Source organism: Bufo gargarizans, chromosome 5 (genome assembly GCF_014858855.1).
Source record: "Bufo gargarizans isolate SCDJY-AF-19 chromosome 5, ASM1485885v1, whole genome shotgun sequence".
Classification (NCBI taxonomy): domain Eukaryota; kingdom Metazoa; phylum Chordata; class Amphibia; order Anura; family Bufonidae; genus Bufo; species Bufo gargarizans.
Genome location: NC_058084.1, coordinates 469060256 through 469083447, shown reverse-complemented (window position 1 = coordinate 469083447; position 23192 = coordinate 469060256). Strand labels below are relative to the sequence as shown.

General features: G+C 47.8%; 1 protein-coding gene across 1 annotated transcript; it reads left to right on the top strand.

Moving 5' to 3' along the window:
* Positions 1–19921: 19921 nt before the first annotated feature.
* Positions 19922–23121, top strand: LOC122939524 (cyclin-dependent-like kinase 5). Its single transcript, XM_044295594.1, has 6 exons — positions 19922–19996; positions 20958–21046; positions 21129–21196; positions 21345–21405; positions 21864–21920; positions 22996–23121. Exons 1-6 carry the CDS (start codon positions 19960–19962, stop codon positions 23119–23121), a joined length of 438 nt encoding a protein of 145 aa, XP_044151529.1. The 5' UTR covers positions 19922–19959.
* Positions 23122–23192: the final 71 nt, after the last annotated feature.

Below are 23192 nucleotides of genomic sequence, written 5' to 3'. Positions count from 1 at the left end.
CAGGGAGGTGTCTCATCATGGATGACGGTTTATTCAGCCTTCAGCAGTCTGTGAAATAACCACAAGACAATGAGTATTGTACATGAGCCGTGAACAAACTCATGGGGAGCACAATTTCAGTTACATCCTGTATTATACTCCAGAGCTGCACTCACTATTCTGCTGGTGCAGTCACTGTGTACATACATTACTTATCCTGTACTGATCCTGAGTTACATCCTGGATTATACTCCAGAGCTGCACTCACTATTCTGCTGGAGCAGTCACTGTGTACATACATTACTTATCCTGTACTGATCCTGAGTTACATCCTGTATTATACTCCAGAGCTGCACTCACTATTCTGCTGGTGCAGTCACTGTGTACATACATTACTTATCCTGCACTGATCCTGGGTGACATCCTGTATTATACTTCAGAGCTGCACTCACTATTCTGCTGGTGCAGTCACTGTGTACATACATTACTTATCCTGTACTGATCCTGAGTTACATCCTGTATTATACTCCAGAGCTGCACTCACTATTCTGCTGGTGGAGTCACTGTGTATATACATTTCATTACTTATCCTGTACTGATGCTGAGGTATATCCTGTATTTCTGTTATAAAAATTTTAAAAACAGAAATCACATCAAAACATAACACAAAACCCAAACCAAATATACAGACATAATGCACCTCAGCGCGGGACGGACAACACTGGTCCAACACAACACTTGCTCCCCCCACAGAACACCAACTATATACAGGATTATCAATATCCATGTACATCCGGTTGCACCTACACACGGCAAAATACAGAAATTTTATTTTAAAAAAAACTTACAAAACTCCCACACCCCAATACAACACACATATAAGTTTATTAGATTTTTTGGGGTCTTGAGCAGGTCCTGCAACCCATGCCCCCAGTACATGATAACAGTCGTCCATGAACCAGCCCAGAATTTTCTCAAGGTCCCCAATGTCCCATAGAACCCTCCCCCCATTTTACCCACCACCCAACTTTACAATACACCCAATTACTCAAACTATAAAATATATACATCACTATACAAATATATATATACACACACTACATACCAATATATACATATAAACTAAAATACATGGCAGACCACCCATAGTAAGGCTTTTCAGCCACACACAACCACTAAAGCCTAAATTTGGTGCCTGCAAGGTCTATGTCAGTGGTGGCGAACCTATGGCACTCGGAGCCCTCTTTGTGGGCACTCGGAGCCCTCTTTGTGGGCACTCGGAGCCCTCTTTGTGGGCACCCGCATCCTGGTAAAATTATTTAATGTTCCAGTATGCCTTAGACTTTTCCTGCCATTCATCAGCGCAGGGCACAGTATGAACGGCGCAGGCAGCGCACTGAATGTAAGCAGGCTGATATAGCTAAATGATAAAGTACATGGAAGATACACTATATTAGACTGTAGTATTCAGGTTAAACTGCAGTGTTGGTACTTTGTGATAAATAGGTGGGTTTTGGATTGCAGTTTGGGCACTCGGTCTGTAAAAGGTTCGCTATCACTGGTCTATGTCCTCATACAGCCACCAAAACGAAAATCTAGAGTATCAGTATCAGCCCACCATTGGGAAAGTAGACAACAGGCTAGGGTACCCCAACGGCAAAACCCCATCAGAGGAGAGAGGCTCATACTCCTGAGAGTGCACCTTCACCTGGTCTCTGAGAATGTTCCTAACCACCTCAGCCACGGGGAGGATTTTGCACTGCTTCGAGACTGAACATCGTGCATCCCATGTGTAGTACCTGACCACTAGACTGACTAGGAATAAAGTGCAGCAGTCCCACCCATGTGTCTGAATGCTCCATAGGCCCATTCCTCATAGGAAAGAGTGACCAGCCGATGGAGGTCCACACCCTGGTGTAAACCTCTGTGTTAAAGGGACAATGAAGCAGAAAGTGGTCCGTGCTCTCCAGCACACCACCACACTCCTCCCGGGGACACCCCCTGTCCTCAGAGCTCCTACACTTCAGATTGTCCCTCGCATACAGTTTCCCATTGAAGCAGTGCCAAGTCAACAGAACCCTCTGGTCAAGTAGTTTCCTTGACTGAGTCCTGATTTCCCACATCCCCAGACACCACTGATGTAATACCTTCAGATCCATGGCAGCATGAGACAGGAGATTCCCATATGGTGTGCAGAGATCCTTCACTTGCCTCCTGTCTCCCATTCCTGGAAGAAAGGCCAAGACCATCCCCAACAGGAGACTACCCATGGAGGAGCCCTCTCTTTTCAGAGGCTTGCGATATTAATCTTAATAAAGATGTTCACCAGGAACACCACAGGGTTGACCATATCCAACCCTATTGGTCTCCTGGTATGGTAAGTAACCTTCCTCTTGACAAGGTTCAGTCTATTTCCCCGTGACATCTGGAAGAAAAGACTGTAGACCTAAGTCCAGAAAGGTTCTGGCAAGACGCACACACTGTCCAGATATAACTGCAAAGGGATCAGGTAAATTTTGATAATGTTCACCCTTTCCCTGAGGGTCAAAGATCAACTCTTCCACTGGTCTACCCTCTGAGCGGCAATCTTAGGCCTGCTATCCCAATTTTGAAGGGGGTAATTCCCCCGGCCAAATTCAATGCCGAGGACTTTTGTAGACTCCCGGGGCTCTGGAAGGGTGTCCGGGACATCAAAACTAGGATCTCCTCCTCCTAGCCAGAAACTCTCACACTTATCCCGGCTGATCTTGGACCCAGGTGACTCTGAGTAGCGTTCTACCTCTGACAGCACCCAATCTGCCTCCCCTCTTGAAAACACAAAGATAGTTACGTCATCAGCATACACCACCACCCTCAGTGTCGTCTCCGGAGCTGCCCGGTCCTTCCTGACACCTGCCAATGGCCCACGATCAACCCTTCTAAAGAAGGGATCAATCGCGAACATGTACAATAACAGGCTCAAAGGACAACCCTGGCAAACCCCAGATCCCACCTCAAAATGGCAGCCAATTCAATCGTTCACAAGCGGGACACTCTCTCCGCTTGCATACAAAGTCTTAAGCTAATCAACAAACCCCCCGGCAGGCAATATCTCAGAATGACAGACCAGAGGTACTCGTGGTCAACACGGTCAAACGCTTTTGCCTGATCCAAAGACAGCATGTACCCCTTCCAGTGACCTGCCCTGTCCTGCTCCACGGCCTCCCAGACACCGAGTACAGCACTAAAAGTACTGCGGCCTAGAACAGAGCAATGCTGGGCCCCAGAAAGGTGCTGGGGCTCAAACTTCATTGGTTATTAAATATCACCTTCACCAGAATCTTTCTGTCCACACCAAGGAGCGCTATGGGACACCAATTCTCAATGTGGAATGGATCTTTATCCTTTGACAGAATGATCAGGGCCGATCTCCTCATTGACTTTGGTAGAGTACCAAAGGAGAGGCACTCAATGAATACCTCAGTCAAAAAGGGAATTAAGGTGTCCTTAAAGGTCTTATAAAACTCTGTTGTTAAGCTATCCGGACCTGTCGATTTGTTGGGAGCAAGCCCCTCAATCACCAGACTGACTTCCTCTTTCTGGATCATTTCAGTCAAAACGTCAAGAGAGGGGTCTGCCCCTGGTTCAGGAACAGTTTCAGCCAGGAAAGCCGACATCTTATCACGATCAAGATCCCTCTTCGCCATGAGATATGAGTAAAAGGATCTGATCTGGACCTTCTCAGGGACCCCGTACTATCAATCTGTCCTGACACAATCTTACTACTCACTGACATCCTGCAGTTTCTATAAGGGTCGGGCGAGCGGTATTTCCCGTAATCCCTCTAAAAACCCAAAGATTCATGTCTATCATACTGACCTCTCATAAGCAAAGACTTCACTCTGGAGATCTCCTCGCGGCTACCCCCAGTCGAGACAAGACATTCGAGTTTCCTCCTTAGGCCCTGATACAGGCGGTACCTACTCAGACTCCTCAGTCTAGAGAGCTGGCGGAAAAATCTCCCCACCCTTTCCTTGAACATCTCCCACCACTCAGACCTACTGCTGCAGAGATCCAGCAATGGTACCAGCAAAGGACAGTCTTATCTCCGCTTCTTCCAAGAGAGATGAATTAACCTCTTAAGGACACATGACGTACCGGTACGTCATGAATGGTTCCGATCACCGCCGCTCGGCGGGCGGTGATCGGAACCCGGTGCCTGCTCAAATCATTGAGCAGGCACCTGGGGCAAATGCGCCGGGGGGTCCTGTGACCCCCCCATGTCGGCGATCGCAGAAAACCGCAGGTCAATTCAGACCTGCGGTTTTCTGCGTTTCCGGGTTATTCGGGTCTCTGAAGACCCGATAACCCGGAACAGGATGGTGATGGTGGTGTGATTTCACTCCACCAATCACCATCCAGCGATCCTGAGTGGTGATGGTGACATCACCACTCAGGATCGCTTTCTGATTGGTCAGTGGGCGGTCCGGCGGCAGATTCAAAAGAGGCAGGCGCTCCTCTCCTCCTCCTTTTGTGTTCCGGAGCCGGAGGAGAGAGGAGCTGCCTGCACGTGTCTGCTGCCGCTGCCTGCACCCGATCTGTGCCCCCAGGACCCGATCTCTGCCACCAGCACCCCCCATCAGGTACATAGGGACAGCTAGGGAAAGTTTGGGTTAGGCAGGGAAAAAAAGGGAAAGTTAGTTTTTTTCACTTTTCATTGCATCACCCTAGTTAGGGTGTCTGGGGTCCACAGCACAGCTGTGTGACCCTAGACCCCCCAGGGGTGCTGCCACTTGCCCCCCCTCCCCCCCCCCCCCACTTTTTTGGGGTGCAGGATTTTTTTTTTTATTTTTTTTTGTGTTCGCTGACTGTGGCCGGCACGCTTAGTGTCCGGCCACTGTTAGCGCATCGCACACCCCACCGCTGATCAACTTCGGACGGTTGATCAGCGGTTTTGAATTTTTTTTTCCACATTTTTTGGCCTTTTTTTTAGTCAGTTTATTTTTTTATTTTTTTCAGTTTTAGGGTGAGTTCGTGAACACCCGTGCCCCCACACACACGCACACAAAATAAAGAGTTACACACACGCACATATACACGCAGACACACACTCCCCTATGGCCCGCCAGACGTTCTCGGCCGAGGAGGCATACGCCCAGCTTGCCTCCGAATCCGAGAGTCCCAGTGAGGATGAGGATGACCCCACATTCCTGTTGTCATCCGCATCCTCCTCATCATCTAGCGATGATGATGAGCCCCCAAGGCGGCGGAGACGCCACCAGGCGGAGCAAGGGGACCGCCATGTTAGGGACCCTGTGGCCCAGCCTAGTACGAGCAGCTCTGGGGCTCGTACTGGTTTCCCGGCCCACCAGTTAAATCCACCGGAGCACCCTGCCGGTGAATTTGTCTGGTGTAGCCCAGAGCGATACGAGCCCGTGATTCCTGATTTTGTAGGCCAATCAGGAATCCAGATTTCCACAGTGGGCTACACTGAATATGACTTTTTTCGTCATTTTTTCAGTGACCCACTGGTAAATCTGATGGTGGAGCAGATGAATCTGTACGCCCAACAGTTCGTCGCTCAACACCCGGGCTCCTTTTTGGCCAGGCCCGGTGGCTGGACGCCGGTCAGTGCAGCCGAAATGAGGACATTTTGGGGCCTCGTGCTGCATATGGGCCTGGTCAAGAAACCCAGTGTCAGGCTGTACTGGAGTGGGGACGTCCTATACCAGACCCCACTTTACAGTACAGCCATGACACGCTCCCGGTTTGAGGCCATTCGGAAATGTCTGCATTATTCCGATAATGCAGCATGTCCCCCCCGAGGTGATCCTGCCCATGACCGTCTGTACAAGATACGGCCGGTCATCGATCACTTTGGGGCCAAATTCATGGAGGCCTATGTACCTGGAAGAGAGGTCGCGGTTGATGAGTCTCTCATTGCGTTCAAGGGGAGACTCATTTTCCGCCAGTATGTGCCCACCAAGCGAGCGAGGTATGGCGTGAAGCTATACAAAATTTGTGAGAGTACCTCAGGGTACACTTACAAATTTCGTATATACGAGGGGCGAGATTCCCGGATTCAACCCCCAGAATGTCCCCCCACTCTGGGTGTTACCGGGAAACTTGTGTGGGACCTTATGTTCCCACTGCTGGATAAGGGTTACCACCTTTACGTGGATAACTTTTATACCAGTATCCCCTTGTTCCAGTCCCTTGCCGCCAGATCCACGTTCGCTTGTGGGACCGTGCGGAAAAATCAACGCGGCCTCCCTGCCCTCCCCCTCCAGGTACCTATCCCCAGGGGTGAGACCCGTGCCCTTACCACTGGAAACCTGTTGCTGGTCAGGTATAAGGACAAGAGGGATGTCCTTATGCTGTCCACAATTCATGGTAACGGCATCACCCCTGTCCCTGTGCGAGGTACCGCGGCAACGGTCCTCAAGCCCGATTGTATCGTCGCCTACAATCGGTATATGGGAGGAGTTGATCTCTCTGATCAAGTCCTCAAGCCATATAACGCCATGCGCAAAACCCGGGCATGGTACAAAAAAGTTGCGGTCTACTTGGTGCAGGTTGCCATGTACAACTCTTTTGTACTATCCCGAAGCGCTGGCAGCACAGGGACATTCCTCCAGTTCTATGAGGCAGTCCTCAAGGCCCTGATCTTTTCGGACCGGGAAAGAGCAGGCCGGAGTACCTCGGGAACTGTAGGCGCCCGGATCGTCCCTGGCCAACACTTTCCAGGTGTGGTCCCCCATACTGGAAAGAAGGGACGAACCCAAAAAAGGTGCAGAGTGTGTCACAGGAGGGGGATACGGAAGGACACCACAACTCAATGTGACACGTGCCCCGATCATCCGGGCCTCTGCATTATTGGTTGCTTCAGGGAGTATCACACTTCCATGGAGTACTAAATTTATATCCCAATTTAGCACTGACATCGGATAAAAAAAAAAAATGGTTCTCAGACTTGAGACACCCAAAAAAACTATAATTTATTAAAAGTAGACATATTAGGTATCGCCGCGTCGGTAATAATCTCCTCTATAAAAATACCCCATGATCCAACCCCCCCAGATTAACACGGTCCAAAAAAAATAAAAAAAGTGCAAAAAAAGATTTTTTTTTGTCACCAAACATAACAAAAAATTTAATAGCAAGCGATCAAAAAGTCATATAGCCCCCAAAATAGTGCCAGAAAAACCGTCCGCTCGTCCCGCAAAAAATGAGCCCCCACATAAGATAATCAGATAAAAAATAAATAAAAAAATGACACCTAGACTTTAGAGATACCAAAAAAATGTTTGGGTATCAAAAAGGATAATATAGTCAAAAACCTAAATAATTATAAAAAAAAGTAGACTTATTAGGTATCGCCGCGTCCGTAAGAATCTCCTCTATAAAAATATCCCATGACCCAACCCCCCAGATTAACACGGTTAAAAAAAAAAAATGAAAACGGTGCCAAAAACTACATTTTTGGCACTTTTTCATTTCAATCCGTTTTTTTCGGTAACAAAACAAGGGTTAACAACCAAACAAAAGTTAATATTTATTACCCTGATACTGCAGTTTACAGAAATGCCATATTTGTGGTCGTAAACTGCTGTATCAGTAAAAGGGAGGCCGCAAAAGGAAAGGACCGACATGGTTTCTGGAAGGCCGATTTTGATGGCCTTTTTTATTGACACCATGTCCCTTTTGAAGCCCCCCTGATGCACCCTAGAGTAAAAACTCCCTAAAAGTGACCCCATCTAAGAAACTACACCCCTCAAGGTATTCAAAACTGATTATACAAACTTTATTAACCCTTTAGGTGTTCCTCAACAGTTAATGGCAAATGGAGATGAAATTTCAGAATCTCAATTTTTGGTAACCTTGCCTCACAAAAATGTAATATAGAGCAACCAAAAATCATATGTACCCTAAAAATAGTCCCCCAAATAATGCCACCTTATCCCATAGTTTCCAAAATGGGGTCACTTTTAGGGAGTTTCTACTCCAGGGGTGCATCAGGGGGGTTGAAACAGGACACGGTGTAAATAAACCGGTCCATAAAAATCAGCCCTCCAAAAACCAAACGGCGCACCTTTCCCTCTACGCCCCGCTGTGTGGCCGTACAGTAGTTTACGGCCACATATTGGGTGTTTCTGTAAACGGCAGAGTCAGGGCAATAAAGATACAGTCTTGTTTGGCTGTTAACCCTTGCTTTGTTAGTGGAAAAAATGGGTTAAAATGGAAAATTAGACAAAAAAATCTAATTCTCAAATTTCATCCCCATTTGTCAATAACTCTTGCGCAACACCTAAAGGGTTAACGACGTATGTAAAATCAGTTTTGAATACCTTGAGGGGTGTACTTTCTTAGATGGGGTCACTTTTAGGGAGTTTCTACTCCAGGGGTGCATCAGGGGGGTTGAAACAGGACACGGTGTAAATAAACCGGTCCATAAAAATCAGCCCTCCAAAAACCAAACGGCGCACCTTTCACTCTACGCCCCGCTGTGTGGCCGTACAGTAGTTTACGGCCACATATTGGGTGTTTCTGTAAACGGCAGAGTCAGGGCAATAAAGATACAGTCTTGTTTGGCTGTTAACCCTTGCTTTGTTAGTGGAAAAAATGGGTTAAAATGGAAAATTAGACAAAAAAATGAAATTCTCAAATTTCTTCCCCATTTGCCAATAACTCTTGTGCAACACCTAAAGGGTTAACGACGTATGTAAAATCAGTTTTGAATACCTTGAGGGGTGTAGTTTCTTAGATGGGGTCATTTTTGGGAGGTTTCTATTATCTAAGCCTCACAATATGACTTCAAACCTGAACTGGTCCATAAAAAGTGGGATTTTGAAGATTTCTGAAAAATTTCAAAATTTGCTTCTAAACTTCTAAGCCTTGTAACATCCCCAAAAAATAAAATATCATTCCCAAAATGCTACAAACATGAAGTAGACATATGGGGAATGTAAAGTCATCACAATTTTTGGGGGTATTACTATGTATTACTATGTATTACAGAAGTAGAGAAACTGAAACTTTGAAATTTGCTAATTTTTGCAATTTTGGGGTAAATTAGGTATTATTTTGTGCAAAAAAAATAATTTTTTTGACTTCATTTTACCACTGTCATGAAGTACAATATGTGACGAAAAAACAATCTCAGAACGGCCTGGATAAGTCAAAGCGTTTTAAAGTTATGTGCACTTAAAGTGACAGTGGTCAGATTTGCAAAAAATGGCCTGGTCCTTAAGGTGAAATAAGGCTGTGTCCCTATGGGGTTAAGCCTCCAGTAGCCTCTTCCCATCCGGGGGGTCTCTGTAACATTCAGAGAAAACAAAATTAAACGGTGGTTGGAGAACTCCACCTCCACAGCAGACCTACAACTACCCCTATGATAGGTGAACCCCGGGTGGCCTGGGGTGTGCCAGATGTGGACATCCACCAGGCGAGCCTCACTAGCTATACTATTGAGCGCAATGCTCTATCCTGGGGCCTTGTAAAAAGATAGGGCTTGAGCCTCATAAAGAGACACTTCCAGTCCCACTTGGACTGGGGACCATAGATGTTAATTAGACAAAGTTCTTGTCCCTTCATGAGGACATCCAAAATCAGGCATCTCCCCATCTCTAATTCAATAACCTTATCAAAAGAAAATAGCTGCACACCATTATACATCCAAATAGAGCTAAGAAATGGGGGTCATTCCAGATAAAAGTGGTACAATACCGACTATAAGTGAGTCAATGGAAGCTCTTAGCGCACATATTTGATCAAACGTGTGTCGGGCCCATCTACCAGGCGTCAAGGTGGCTTGATGCCTGGTAGATGGGCCCGACACACACGTTTGATCAAATATGTGCGCTAAGAGCTTCCATTGACTCACTTATAGTCGGTATTGTACCACTTTTATCTGGAATGACCCCCATTTCTTAGCTCTATTGTTTGTATGTATAATGGTGTGCAGCCATTTTCTTTTTTATAATCATGTTTGCTTCATGGATATGCACCTGTGATTTCTGAAGGTTCTAGTCTAAATAATTCAATAACCTGTCAGCATTCTACCGGTGCGGTAAAAAGGACCGCTACCCCGCAATACGGCTTGGCCACAAGAGACCTGTAGGAGGCTCCGCGCCTCCACGCTCTTTTAGCTTTAAATATGGGCATCGAATCGGGAAGCCTTGTCTCCTGCAAAAATAAAATGTCAGCTTCAACCCGGCTAAAAAAATCAAAGGTCGCAAATCTAGCCGTATCTGACTTAATGCTGGCGACATTAATGGATGCCAGCGTAAACGGAGTGGGTGCCGCCATCATGGGTGAATGAATTAGATGGCTTTCTTTTTCCCACTGCCCATCCATCCTTTCCATCAGATGTTTTTCAATGAGACAGATGTGTCTATCTCACTTTCGTCCTTGTCCTCTGACTCCAGGCCAGCCCCCACCACTGAGGACATATTTCCCCCAGGAGAAGGAGGCCTGGCGTCCCCCACTGGCCCTGATGTTACCTCAACTCCCGGAATCTCACCCCCGGCTCCCTCCCCCAAAGAAGGGGAGGTGTCACCGATGGCTTGGAACCGGTTTGAGAGACTAATCAGAGGGGGTCGGTTGTACCTTCCTTTGGCATCTATGAAGTGTGTGGGGCTCTATGACAGAGCTTTGGCTGACCTTAGTAAAAAAATCTGGATGACGTTCCCTTCCAAAGAAGGTTGCAGATGGTATGTGGGTAACCGTGTTTCCTGAAAGCTTAAGTTTTACCATAAACGTCCAGGCCCCAGACCAGATGCCATATTTATCCCTGTTCTTTATGGGGACCTCCACCACCTCCCCATATCGGCCAAACCACGTCATGATGCAAGTACACGAGAGTGACTCGTTACGGGTTAAAACGGTCACCCTCTTGATGTTGTTCTGATGAGATACCGCCTGGACGTCAAAGTCTTGCCAGCTGGGCTCATTCTTTGCCACCTTAGGCCCCATGCACACGGCCGTTGTTCACGGCCGTGTGCGGGCCGTGGAACCGCGGCCTGGATCTCTCCTGAGAGCAGGAGCGCACGGCGTCACTGGTTGCTATGACGCCGTGCACTCCCTGCTGCCGCCATAATACAGTAATACACTGGTATGATCTATACCAGTGTATTACTGTACTGTGGCGGCAGCAGGGAGCGCACGGCGTCATAGCAACCAGTGACGCCGTGCGCTCCTGCTCTCAGGAGAGATCCAGGCCGCGGTTCCACGGCCCGCACACGGCCGTGTGCATGGGGCCTTATAGTTAGACCAGAAGAGCTCAAGCCCCTCCAGCCAAACAAAGCTGATTGATTGTTCTCTCCCCTCTCTTTAGAGCCTCCAAAAGGCGCCACTGCAAAAAGGCATCCTTAGAGCCAGAGGACAAGGTAGGCCCCCTATTTCCCCCGGCTACATTAGCATAGCTGCGCACAGGGGCAACCGGACCAGGCCCCCCACCCTCTCCACTTACCAATGACCCTCCACCACCCACCCTCACTTATAATGGATACTATGCCCAACCTTCCTACCCTCCTACCACTACTCACTCCACCATCCAAACCCCCAGACACATTTTTATTAACACAAACGTTCTCCCCCACATTCTCCACTCATTCCCTCACTCATACTGGCTGAACCGGTGTGGTTTGGTGTAAGGTTTGGTGCCTCAGCATCACTGGGCCCCGGGGCCAGAGCTGCCTCCAAAGGACAGGCCACCAGTCCTTTATGTAGGGGCCAGTCAGCATGCTTACCCTGTTTAGAAGCAACCCTAACCCCACTTTTATCATTGCCCTCCGCTTCATTAATACTATTCTTTACAACTTTTGGGCACCGCTGATCCGAACCCAGACGCTGATGATCTGTTCTTTTATGGCGCCCGCTCATCTGGACCGGCAGCGCCAACGTAAAACAAAGGTCTTCTTAGCTTTTTTAGTTTTTCCACCCCCAGGCGTCTCCTATGGCAGTTCATCACCAAAGCATGAGTCCTGGAAATGCACTGGGGACTTCAGGAGCTGGATCTCCTCCATGAGGGCCTCTCCTGGGCTACAGGTCTCGTACTCATCCCCCGAGCCGCAGCGGGGTGACATTGCTGCTTGGTGTGCAGGCGGCCCACTGTCCGGAACCTGCTGCTGCTCCTTTCAGGCTGCCAGGTGGGTCTTGCTGGTCACTAGCATCATCCTCGACTACATGGTCTTCTTCCACCTGGCTGTCAGGCGGCAGTCCCATCTGCCATCTTCTGAAAACGATCTTCGTTTAGGAGTTTCTCCTTAAAGAGGACCTTTCACCTAAAAAAAAAATGTAAACTAAGACCATAGCTTTACTAACATGCCCCCATTAAGTGTTGATCGTTTTTTCTTTTTTCAAACTGTGCCCCCGTTTGTCCGCTATGCCCCCCCGGAATAATTCCCGCCGTCTATGGTAATGAGCCAGCCTCAAATGGGCTGGCTTTAAAAGTTCTCCTCGGCGTGCCTTCTCTCTTCTCCCTGGCACGGAGCGCATCCAATCAGCGCGCTCCGCTCTTAGCCAGGGAGAAGACGCTCCAGTTCTCGCGAGACTTCAGAGAACTGGAGCGATTTCGTCTATCCGGCTAAGAGCGGAGCGCGCTGATTGGATGCGCTCCGTGCCAGGGAGAAGAGAGAAGGCACGCCGAGGAGAACTTTTAAAGCCAGCCCATTTGAGGCTGGCTCATTACCATAGACGGCGGGAATTATTCCGGGGGGGCATAGCGGACAAACGGGGGCACAGTTTGAAAAAAGAAAAAACGATCAACACTTCATGGGGGCATGTAAGTAAAGCTATGGTCTTAGTTTACATTTTTTTTTTAGGTGAAAGGTCCTCTTTAACCACCTCCCGACCGCTGTACGCACGGATGCGTCCGGGAGGTGGTTGTTTAGTTCCTCCTGGACGCATCGGCGCGTCCTCTCGCGAGACGCGAGATTACGTCACAGCCGGCCCGCGCATGCGCATCGCGGGCCGGCATTTCGCAGAAGACTATTTCGTCAGCAGCCTGCCGGCCACGATCATTGGCTGGCAGGCTGCTGATTTTTAAAAAATCCAATCAGCAGCCATATAACCCCACATATTAGTAAATATGATGGGGTTATATGGCTGCTGTGCTCCTCTGCTCCTTCTTTTGGTCGGTTGGTTCCAGCAGAGGAGCAGAGGAGCACATCTTTACTGTGAGTACCCACCACACCACATTTAGCCCCCAGATCACCCCAATTAACCCTTTGATCACCCCTTTTATCCCCCCCTGTCAATCACTAGTGAAAGGAAAAAAGTGATCAGTGCAAACTGTCACTTTTTTTTTTCACTGTTATTGACCGTTAGGTTTTAGGTATAGTTTAGGTCCCTTGGTTAGGTAGTTAGCGATCAGTTAGCGCCCAGCCCACCGCACCGCAGTCCGTTATTCGCTGATTAGCGTATCGCTAATCAGCATTTGTACTTTTATAGTATCTGAAAGTGATCAAAACTGATCACGGTCAGATCTATAATAGTACTAGTGTCACTTTAGTTCGCCCTCCACCCAAAACGCAGTGTTTGCCCGATCAGGCCTGATCGGTCGCCCACACGTGCGTTCGCCCACACCCGCCCCACCGCAGTGACAAAAAAATTATTTTTTTTTGATCACTGCACATTCACTTTACACGCACTGCGGCGATAAAAAAATCAGTTTTGATATTTTTTATCAACCGCAGCAGCCTCCGGTACTTCGCTAGCCTCCCCTTTGTAAGACAGGCTTGCTTTTTTTTTCTTGGGTAGTCTCAGGGAATACCCCTAAATTTAGTTGCCCACATGTCAAACAGGGGGTATTCCTCTGAAGAGGCCTACAGGCTTCTGACCCAGTCGGATGAGGAGTGGGAACCCTCATCTGATGAATCCAGCGGGTCAGAATACGAACCTGTAGAAAGCAGTGGCTCTCTGACCCAAAGTTCGGACGAGGAGGCTGAGGTCCCTGATAGCACCAGGCGTACCCGGCCCCGTGTCGCTAGACCGCAGGTTGTGCAGGATCCGCTTCAAGGGCAGCAGAGTGGGGCTGGTGCTGTCGGATTACGTGGTGAGGCATACACCAGCAGCCCAGCCCTTCCTGGACCTAGTACCAGCACTGCCGTACAACCTGGTGAAGTAGCGAGCACCAGAAGGGCAGTTGAAGCTGGTACGGTGGCACGTGCAGTAGTGACCCCGTCGCAGCCACCGCAAAGACGTGCCCGTAGAGCCCCTAGAATCCCAGAGGTGCTGGCAAACCCTGATTGGCAGTCCCCAACTTCAGCCGCACCCGTAGTTTTCCCTTTCACCGCCCAGTCTGGAGTTCGGGTTGAGACGGCTCAGATCGGTTCGGCCCTGGGATTTTTTGAGCTGTTCTTGACTGCGGAGCTTTTAGACTTAGTCGTGGCAGAGACAAACCGGTATGCCACACAATTTATCACCGCTAACCCGGAAAGCTTTTATGCCCAGCCTTTCCGGTGGAAACCAGTCCAAGTTTCCGAATTTAAAACTTTTCTGGGCCTCCTCCTCAACATGGGCCTGACAAAAAAACATGAATTGCGGTCATATTGGTCCACGAACCCAATTCATCACATGCCCATGTTCTCTGCTGCTATGTCCAGGACACGATTTGAGGTCATCCTGCGTTTCCTGCACTTTAGCGACAACACCGCCTCCCGTCCCAGGGGCCACCCTGCTTTTGACCGGCTCCACAAAATTCGGCCCCTCATAGACCATTTCAACCAGAAATTTGCAGATATTTATACCCCAGAGCAAAACATCTGCGTAGACCAGTCCCTGATACATTTTACCGGGCGCCTTGGCTTCAAACAATACATCCCAAGCAAGCGCGCCCGGTATGGGGTCAAATTGTATAAGCTCTGTGAAAGGGCCACAGGCTATACCCACAAATTTCGGGTCTATGAGGGAAAAGATCAGACCCTGGAGCCGGTCGGTTGCCCTGACTACCTGGGGAGCAGTGGGAAGACAGTTTGGGACTTGGTGTCACCCTTATTCGGCAAGGGGTACCATCTTTATGTGGACAATTTTTACACAAGTGTGGCCCTCTTTAGGCATTTGTTTCTAGAACGGATTGGCGCCTGTGGTACCGCGCGAACTAGTCGCGCTGGCTTCCCCCAACGGCTCGTTACCACCCGTCTTGCAAGGGGGCAGAGGGCCGCACTGTGTAACGAAGAACTGCTCGCGGTGAAATGGAGAGACAAGCGTGACGTTTACATGCTCTCCTCCATTCACGCAGACACGACAATCCAAATTGAGCGAGCAACCCGTGTCATTGAAAAGCCCCTCTCAGTCCACGACTATAACCTCCACATGGGAGGGGTGGACTTCAATGACCAGATGTTGGCTCCGTATTTAGTTTCCCGACGCACCAGACGCTGGTATAAGAAGGTGTCTGTATATTTAATTCAATTGGCTCTGTACAATAGTTTTGTTCTCTACAGTAAGGCTGGGAGAACTGGATCCTTCCTCAAATTTCAGGAAGAGATCATCGCGAACCTCCTGTATCCAGGAGGTTCCGTGGCCCCATCCACCAGTGTAGTTAGCCGTCTACACGAGCGACACTTCCCCAGTGTCGTTGCTGGTACCTCAAACCGACCGCCACCCCGAAAAAATGTCGTGTCTGTAGCAGGAGTGGAATAAGGCGTGACACCCGTTATTTCTGTCCTGACTGTCCCGACCACCCTGCCCTATGCTTAGGGGAGTGTTTCCGAAAGTACCACACACAGGTACACCTAGCATAGGGATCACATCTCACCAGGATAGGCACACAGGGCTATTAGGGCCCATTCACTCACAGCTGCTGCAAACGTCTCCTTTCACATGGGACAAAGTGCATAACGCACTTCGCCACATCTTTGGGCGATTTGCGCTTTGCACATTGACCCATGGGGAAGGAGAGGTTTGTTCTATAAAGGTAAAAAAACAAAAAAAAAAACAAAAAAAAAAAAAACAGGTAAGCAAACAGGTTAATGTTTAGTTCCAAAAGTTAAAGTTACATGTTCTGTTCCAAAGTTAATAAAATTATTGCGTTGCGGCCTGGTTTTTTCTTTTTTTTTTTTTTTTTGTCTTTTACCTTCCAGGTGGACCAACCGATCTACTAGCTGCAGCACCGATGTGCATTCTGACAGAAGCATTGCGCTGCTGTCAGATTACACGCAAGTCGGTGTATGCGGCGCTGCAAGACGGGATTTTCTCCTCTGCAGTGACAGATACGTTTGCCGAGGCATACGAGCTGAGGAGGTGGCGGTGTTCATATGCTTTGGCAAGCATTTTGTATATATATAAAAAAAAAAAAATCCCGGCAATGATTTATTCATCCACATCGATTGATGTGAATGGAGAAATCTGGTTTGCCAGGGCATACGAGCTAAGTGGGTATGGATGTTGGGCGGAGCTCCTATGTCCTGGCAGACGCCTTTCCCCTCCATTTTTTTTTTTGGCAGAGATTTTTTCATCCACATTGATCGATGCGAATGAAGAAATCTGTGCCGTTCATTTTTTTCTTTCAGCCCAGAGGCTGAACGGAAAAAACAATCTCATTACCTGTATGCTCAATATAAGGAGAATAGCAGAAACTGCTAATGCTGGCCATACATGTAATGATTGCGGAGACCCTCAAATGCCAGGGCAGTACAAACACCCCACAACTGACCCCATTTTGGAAAGAAGACACCCCAAGGTATTTGCTGAGGGGCATATTGAGTCCATGAAAGATTGAAATTTTTGTCCTAAGTTAGCGGAAAGTGAGACTTTGTGAGAAAAAACAAAAAAAAATCAATTTCCGCTAACTTATGCGAAAAAAAAAAAAAAAATTCTATGAACTTGCCAGGCCCCTCATTGGATACCTTGGGGTGTCTTCTTTCCAAAGTGGGGTCACATGTGGGGTATTTATACTGCCCTGGCTTTTTAGGGGCCCTAAAGCGTGAGAAGAAGTCTGGGATCCAAATGTCTAAAAATGCCCTCCTAAAAGGAATTTGGGCCCCTTTGCGCATCTAGGCTGCAAAAAAGTGTGACACATCTGGTATCGCCGTACTCAGAAGAAGTTGGGGAATGTGTTTTGGGGTGTCATTTTACATATACCCATGCTGGGTGAGAAAAATATCTTGGTCAAATGCCAACTTTGTATAAAAAAATGGGAAAAGTTGTCGTTTGCCAAGATATTTCTCTCACCCAGCATGGGTATATGTAAAATGACACCCCAAAACACATTCCCCAACTTCTCCTGAGTACGGCGATACCAGATGTGTCACACTTTTTTGATGCCAAGGTGGGCAAAGGGGCGCATATTCCAAAGTGCACCTTTCGTATTTCACCGGTCATTTTTTACAGATTTTGGTTGCAAAGTACTTCTCACACATATGGGCCCCTAAATTGCCAGGGCAGTATAACTACGCCACAAGTGACCCCATTTTGGAAAGAAGACACCCCAAGGTATTCCGTGAGGGGCATGGCGAGTTCCTAGAATTTTTTATTTTTTGTCGCAAGTTAGTGGAATATGAGACTTTGTAAGGAAAAAAGAGAAAAAAAAAAAATCATCATTTTCCGCTAACTTGTGACAAAAAATAAAAAATTCTAGGAACTCGCCGTGCCCTTCACGGAATACCTTGGGGTGTCTTCTTTCCAAAATGGGGTCACTTGTGGCGTAGTTATACTGCCCTGGCAATTTAGGGGCCCAAATGTGTGAGAAGAACTTTGCAATCAAAATGTGTAAGAAATGCCCTGCAAAATCCGAAAGGTGCACTTTGGAATATGCGCCCCTTTGCCCACCTTGGCTGCAAAAAAGTGTCACACATGTGGTATCGCCGTACTCAGGAGAAGTTGGGGAATGTGTTTTGGGGTGTCATTTTACATATACCCATGCTGGGTGAGAGAAATATCTTGGCAAACGACAACTTTTCCCATTTTTTTATACAAAGTTGGCATTTGACCAAGATATTTTTCTCACCCAGCATGGGTATATGTAAAATGACACCCCAAAACACATTCCCCAACTTCTCCTGAGTACGGCGATACCAGATGTGTCACACTTTTTTGATGCCAAGGTGGGCAAAGGGGCGCATATTCCAAAGTGCACCTTTCGTATTTCACCGGTCATTTTTTACACATTTTGATTGCAAAGTTCTTCTCACACATATGGGCCCCTAAATTGCCAGGGCAGTATAACTACGCCACAAGTGACCCCATTTTGGAAAGAAGACACCCCAAGGTATTCCGTGAGGGGCATGGCGAGTTCCTAGAATTTTTTATTTTTTGTCGCAAGTTAGTGGAATATGAGACTTTGTAAGGAAAAAAGAGAAAAAAAAAAAAATCATCATTTTCCGCTAACTTGTGACAAAAAATAAAAAATTCTAGGAACTCGCCGTGCCCTTCACGGAATACCTTGGGGTGTCTTCTTTCCAAAATGGGGTCACTTGTGGCGTAGTTATACTGCCCTGGCAATTTAGGGGCCCAAATGTGTGAGAAGTACCTTGCAATCAAAATGTGTAAAAAATGGCCTGCGAAATCCGAAAGGTGCACTTTGGAATATGTGCCCCTTTGCCCACCTTGGCAGCAAAAAAGTGTGACACATCTGGTATCGCCGTACTCAGGAGAAGTTGGGGAATGTGTTTTGGGGTGTCATTTTACATATACCCATGCTGGGTGAGAAAAATATCTTGGTCAAATGCCAACTTTGTATAAAAAAATGGGAAAAGTTGTCTTTTGCCAAGATATTTCTCTCACCCAGCATGGGTATATGTAAAATGACACCCCAAAACACATTCCCCAACTTCTCCTGAGTACGGCGATACCACATGTGTGACACTTTTTTGCAGCCAAGGTGGGCAAAGGGGCGCATATTCCAAAGTGCACCTTTCGGATTTTGCAGGGCATTTCTTACACATTTTGATTGCAAAGTTCTTCTCACACATTTGGGCCCCTAAATTGCCAGGGCAGTATAACTACGCCACAAGTGACCCCATTTTGGAAAGAAGACACCCCAAGGTATTCTGTGAGGGGCATGGCGAGTTCCTAGAATTTTTTATTTTTTGTCGCAAGTTAGTGGAATATGAGACTTTGTAAGAAAAAAAAAAAAAAAAAAAATCATCATCATTTTCCGCTAACTTGTGACAAAAAATAAAAAGTTCTATGAACTCACTATGCCCATCAGCGAATACCTTAGGGTGTCTACTTTCCAAAATGGGGTCATTTGTGGGGTAGTTATACTGTTTGGGCATTGTAGAACCTCAGGAATCATGACAGGTGCTCAGAAAGTCAGAGCTGTTTCAAAAAGCGGAAATTCACATTTTTGTACCATAGTTTGTAAATGCTATAACTTTTACCCAAACCATTTTTTTTTTGCCCAAACATTTTTTTTTTATCAAAGACATGTAGAACTATAAATTTAGCGAAAAATTTATATATGGATGTCGTTTTTTTTGCAAAATTTCACAGCTGAAAGTGAAAAATGTCATTTTTTTGCAAAAAAATCGTTATATTTTGATTAATAACAAAAAAAGTAAAAATGTCAGCAGCAATAAAATACCACCAAATGAAAGCTCCATTAGTGAGAAGAAAAGGAGGTAAAATTCATTTGGGTGGTAAGTTGCATGACCGAGCGATAAACGGTGAAAGGAGTGTAGTGCCGAAGTGTAAAAAGTGGCCTGGTCATGAAGGGGGTTTCACCTAGCGGGGCTGAAGTGGTTAAACGCGTCGCTTTTTTCCCTTAGAACAGCGCACAGCGGCCATATTGCTCCTCAGACCCTATGGGAGGTGTATAAATATGGCCGCTATTTATCTAGCTAGGATGGCGCCACCCACATCTCCATAACAACCAGTGGGCGGGCTTAGCGTCGGCCTATTACCATGGAAATGACTTCTAGGCTGACGTCACCCTGGCGGCTCTTACTATTGGTCAGAAGAAGGCCTCTTTTGCACTGCCTTTATGTGTAGATTATTGGTTGGGCGTGGTGAGGAAAGAGCGCATGCGCAGTGCGAGAGAGGCCCGACAGCGGCGACATGCAGAAGTACGAGAAGCTGGAAAAGATAGGAGAGGGTGAGGAAAGCGGGGAGGCGAGCAGGAGAGGCCGGGGATGCGGGCCTGCACCCTGCTTATGGGGCGGAGACCTCCGTATTGTGTCTGTAGTACTGCCCGCGTCCTCCTTCATTATATTACAGCATCAGACTACTGCCCTCATCCTCCTCCATTGTATTGTAGTCTCAGACTACTGTCCTCATCCTCCTCCATTGTATTGTAGTCTCGGACTACTGCCCTCATCCTCCTCCATTGTATTGTAGTCTCAGACTACTGTCCTCATCCTCCTCCATTGTATTGTAGTCTCAGACTACTGTCCTCATCCTCCTCCATTGTATTGTATTCTAAGACTACTGCCCTCATCCTCCTCCATTGTATTGTAGTATCAGACTACTGTCCTCATCCTCCTTCATTGTATTGTAGTCTCAGACTACTGTCCTCATCCTCCTCCATTGTATTATCGTGTCAGACTATTGCCCCATCCTCCTTCATTGTATTGTAGTATCAGACTACTGCCCTCATCCTCCTTCTTTGTATTGTAGTCTCAGACTACTGCCCTTATCCTCCTCCATTGTATTGTAGTATCAGACTACTGCCCTCATCCTCCTTCATTGTATTGTAGTCTTAGACTACTGCCCTCATCCTCCTTCATTGTATTGTATTCTCAGAATACTGTCCTCATCCTCCTCCATTGTATTCTAAGACTACTGCCCTCCTCCTCCTCCATTGTATTGTAGTCTCAGACTACTGTCCTCATCCTCCTCCATTGTATTGTAGTCTCAGACTACTGTCCTCATCCTCCTCCATTGTATTGTAGTCTCAGACTACTGCCCTCATCCTCCTCCATTGTATTATCGTGTCAGACTACTGCCCTCATTCTCCTCCATTGTAGAGGACTCCCTGTCCCCGTCCTACTTCCTTGTACCGGACTACTCTCCTCATCCTCCCCCTTACTCACGGTGTACTGGTTGATCTCCTGCAGGTACTTATGGCACCGTGTTCAAAGCAAAGAACCGTGAGACCCATGAGATTGTGGCTCTGAAGCGCGTGAGGCTGGATGACGATGATGAGGTGAGGGGGGCTGCGCCTGTTGTAGGCCGGGGTCTGTACGTGGGGTCTCTGCTCTGTGTCATCTCCACGTCTCTCTCCGCAGGGGGTCCCCAGCTCCGCTCTCCGGGAGATCTGCTTACTGAAGGAGCTGAAGCACAAGAACATAGTAAGGTAAGGCGAGGGCCACCGACCCTCCGGGTATAGGGGGCATCTCCTCAGATGTTGGGGGTGGTAGTGAGATAAGAAGGAGCAGCCTATGTCCACACTGCCTCCCTGGAGGAGCGCATGTTGTCCTATATGGTGTCCTTGTCATCGGCAGGTTACACGACGTCCTGCACAGTGACAAGAAGCTGACGCTGGTCTTTGAGTATTGTGATCAGGTGAGTGTTTGCCGCACCTCGTACATGTTGGGGGTGTTAGTTACAATATCGGCTATGTCTGCCTTATAAATTACAGTCGTCCCCCAATGGATTGTATTAACCGGGTCCTGCGGTCTCCCTAGTCAGAGAGCGGTCACATGGAGGGACTGCAGGGATGGGATCCGGTAGAGCAGGTCTGGTGCTAGCAGTAATGGCGCCAAATGTAGGCCACCATGTTATTATACCGACTCCCCCGCCGGCCAATATAAACGGCCTTCCATTGTCACAACCCCGTCTGCCTGCGAGGGCAAGGATTGAGACGCGTGGGCAGCGCAGGAGTGGCCTCGGATCCACAGCAAGGAGTGCACGGAATTGAGGGGTAAGGTCCTGGCAGGGCACTCGTCACATTGTCTGCAGGATTTTCAGAGACGGTGCCGTTTTGTGTCTTCGCTCTTTATTTTTTCTCCTCTCTATTACAGGATCTGAAGAAATACTTCGACAGCTGTAATGGCGACTTGGACCCAGAAATCGTAAAAGTAAGATTCTGCGTGACTGCCACCGCTGCGAGGGGTGTACTGACCCGGGGGGCATGGTGGCCCCCTCTCGCTTTCTCAGCATAAATCAGTTTGGACGCCCAGTTACTATTATGCTCAGTGCCGCCCGTCATTCTCCCCCTCCCCCGCCGCTGCCGTTCCGTTGCTCGCCCAGGTCCCCAGTCGTTCCTGCTTCCGGGACCCCTGGACACCCGGGAAATGCTCAGCTAATCCCTGGCTGAATGCAGAGAACTGCAGGGTACGGGGGGCGGTGGACGTGTGTATGGCTTCTTATGCCGTTCTATACCGTAAAAAATCGACAGGACCACCCCTTTAAAGGGAACGTCCCATAAATGTATTTAATGTGTCAAGGGCTGGCCATATTGGGACCGCACACACTTTCTTCCTATACATTGCGTGTACAGGGGTTGTTATATGGCGGCTCCAATGAATTGGAGTTAAAGGGGTCGTCTGACCTCAGAAAATGGCATTCACAATGTAGACACAGTTAATACAAGGCACTTACTAATGTATTGTGATTGTCCATGTTGCTTCCTTTGGTGGCTGGATTCATTTTTCTATCACATTATACACTGCTCGTTTCCATGGTTATGACCACCCTGGAATCCATCAGCGGTGGCCGTGCTCGCTCACTATAGGAAAAGGCACCGACCTATGCCCACTCCAGCGGGCCCGGCCACCAGAGAGGCCGGCGCATTTTCCTATTTTGTGCAAGCACAACCACCTGGATTAGAGTGGCCGTAACCATGGAAACGAGCAGTGCATAATGTGATGGAAAAATGAATCCAGACAGCAAAGGAGTCAATATGGACAATTACGATACATTAGTAAGTGCCTTGTATTAAAGGGGTTCTGCAGTTTGTTTAAACTGATGATCTAACCTCTGGATAGATCATCAGCATCTGATCAGCGGGGGTCCGACACCCGGGATTATGCAGCCTATGGGTATGACCGCCACATAACATTAGGTTGTCCAGTGCCATTGCCAGGCAGAGCCCCCCTGTATCTGCACGGGATTGTGTTCAATATTCAGTGTGAACGTCTCTGTCTCCTATAGTCCTTCATGTATCAGCTGCTGAAAGGTCTGGCGTTCTGCCACAGTCGTAACGTTCTGCACCGAGACCTCAAGCCCCAAAACCTGCTCATCAACCGGGTAAGAATACGGGACGGGAATGAGACTTAAAGGGGTCCTCTCACTTCACAATGTTAATACAAGGCTCTTACTAATATACTATTATTATCCATATTGCCTCC

Bases quoted from the DNA above. Each gene is read 5' to 3' on its own strand.
- LOC122939524 (XM_044295594.1), top strand. From the start codon at position 19,960: ATGCAGAAGTACGAGAAGCTGGAAAAGATAGGAGAGG. The intron at 19,997-20,957 runs GTGAGGAAAGCG...GATCTCCTGCAG, and splicing joins GCTGGAAAAGATAGGAGAGG to GTACTTATGGCACCGTGTTC. The intron at 21,921-22,995 runs GTAAGATTCTGC...TGTCTCCTATAG, and splicing joins TGGACCCAGAAATCGTAAAA to TCCTTCATGTATCAGCTGCT.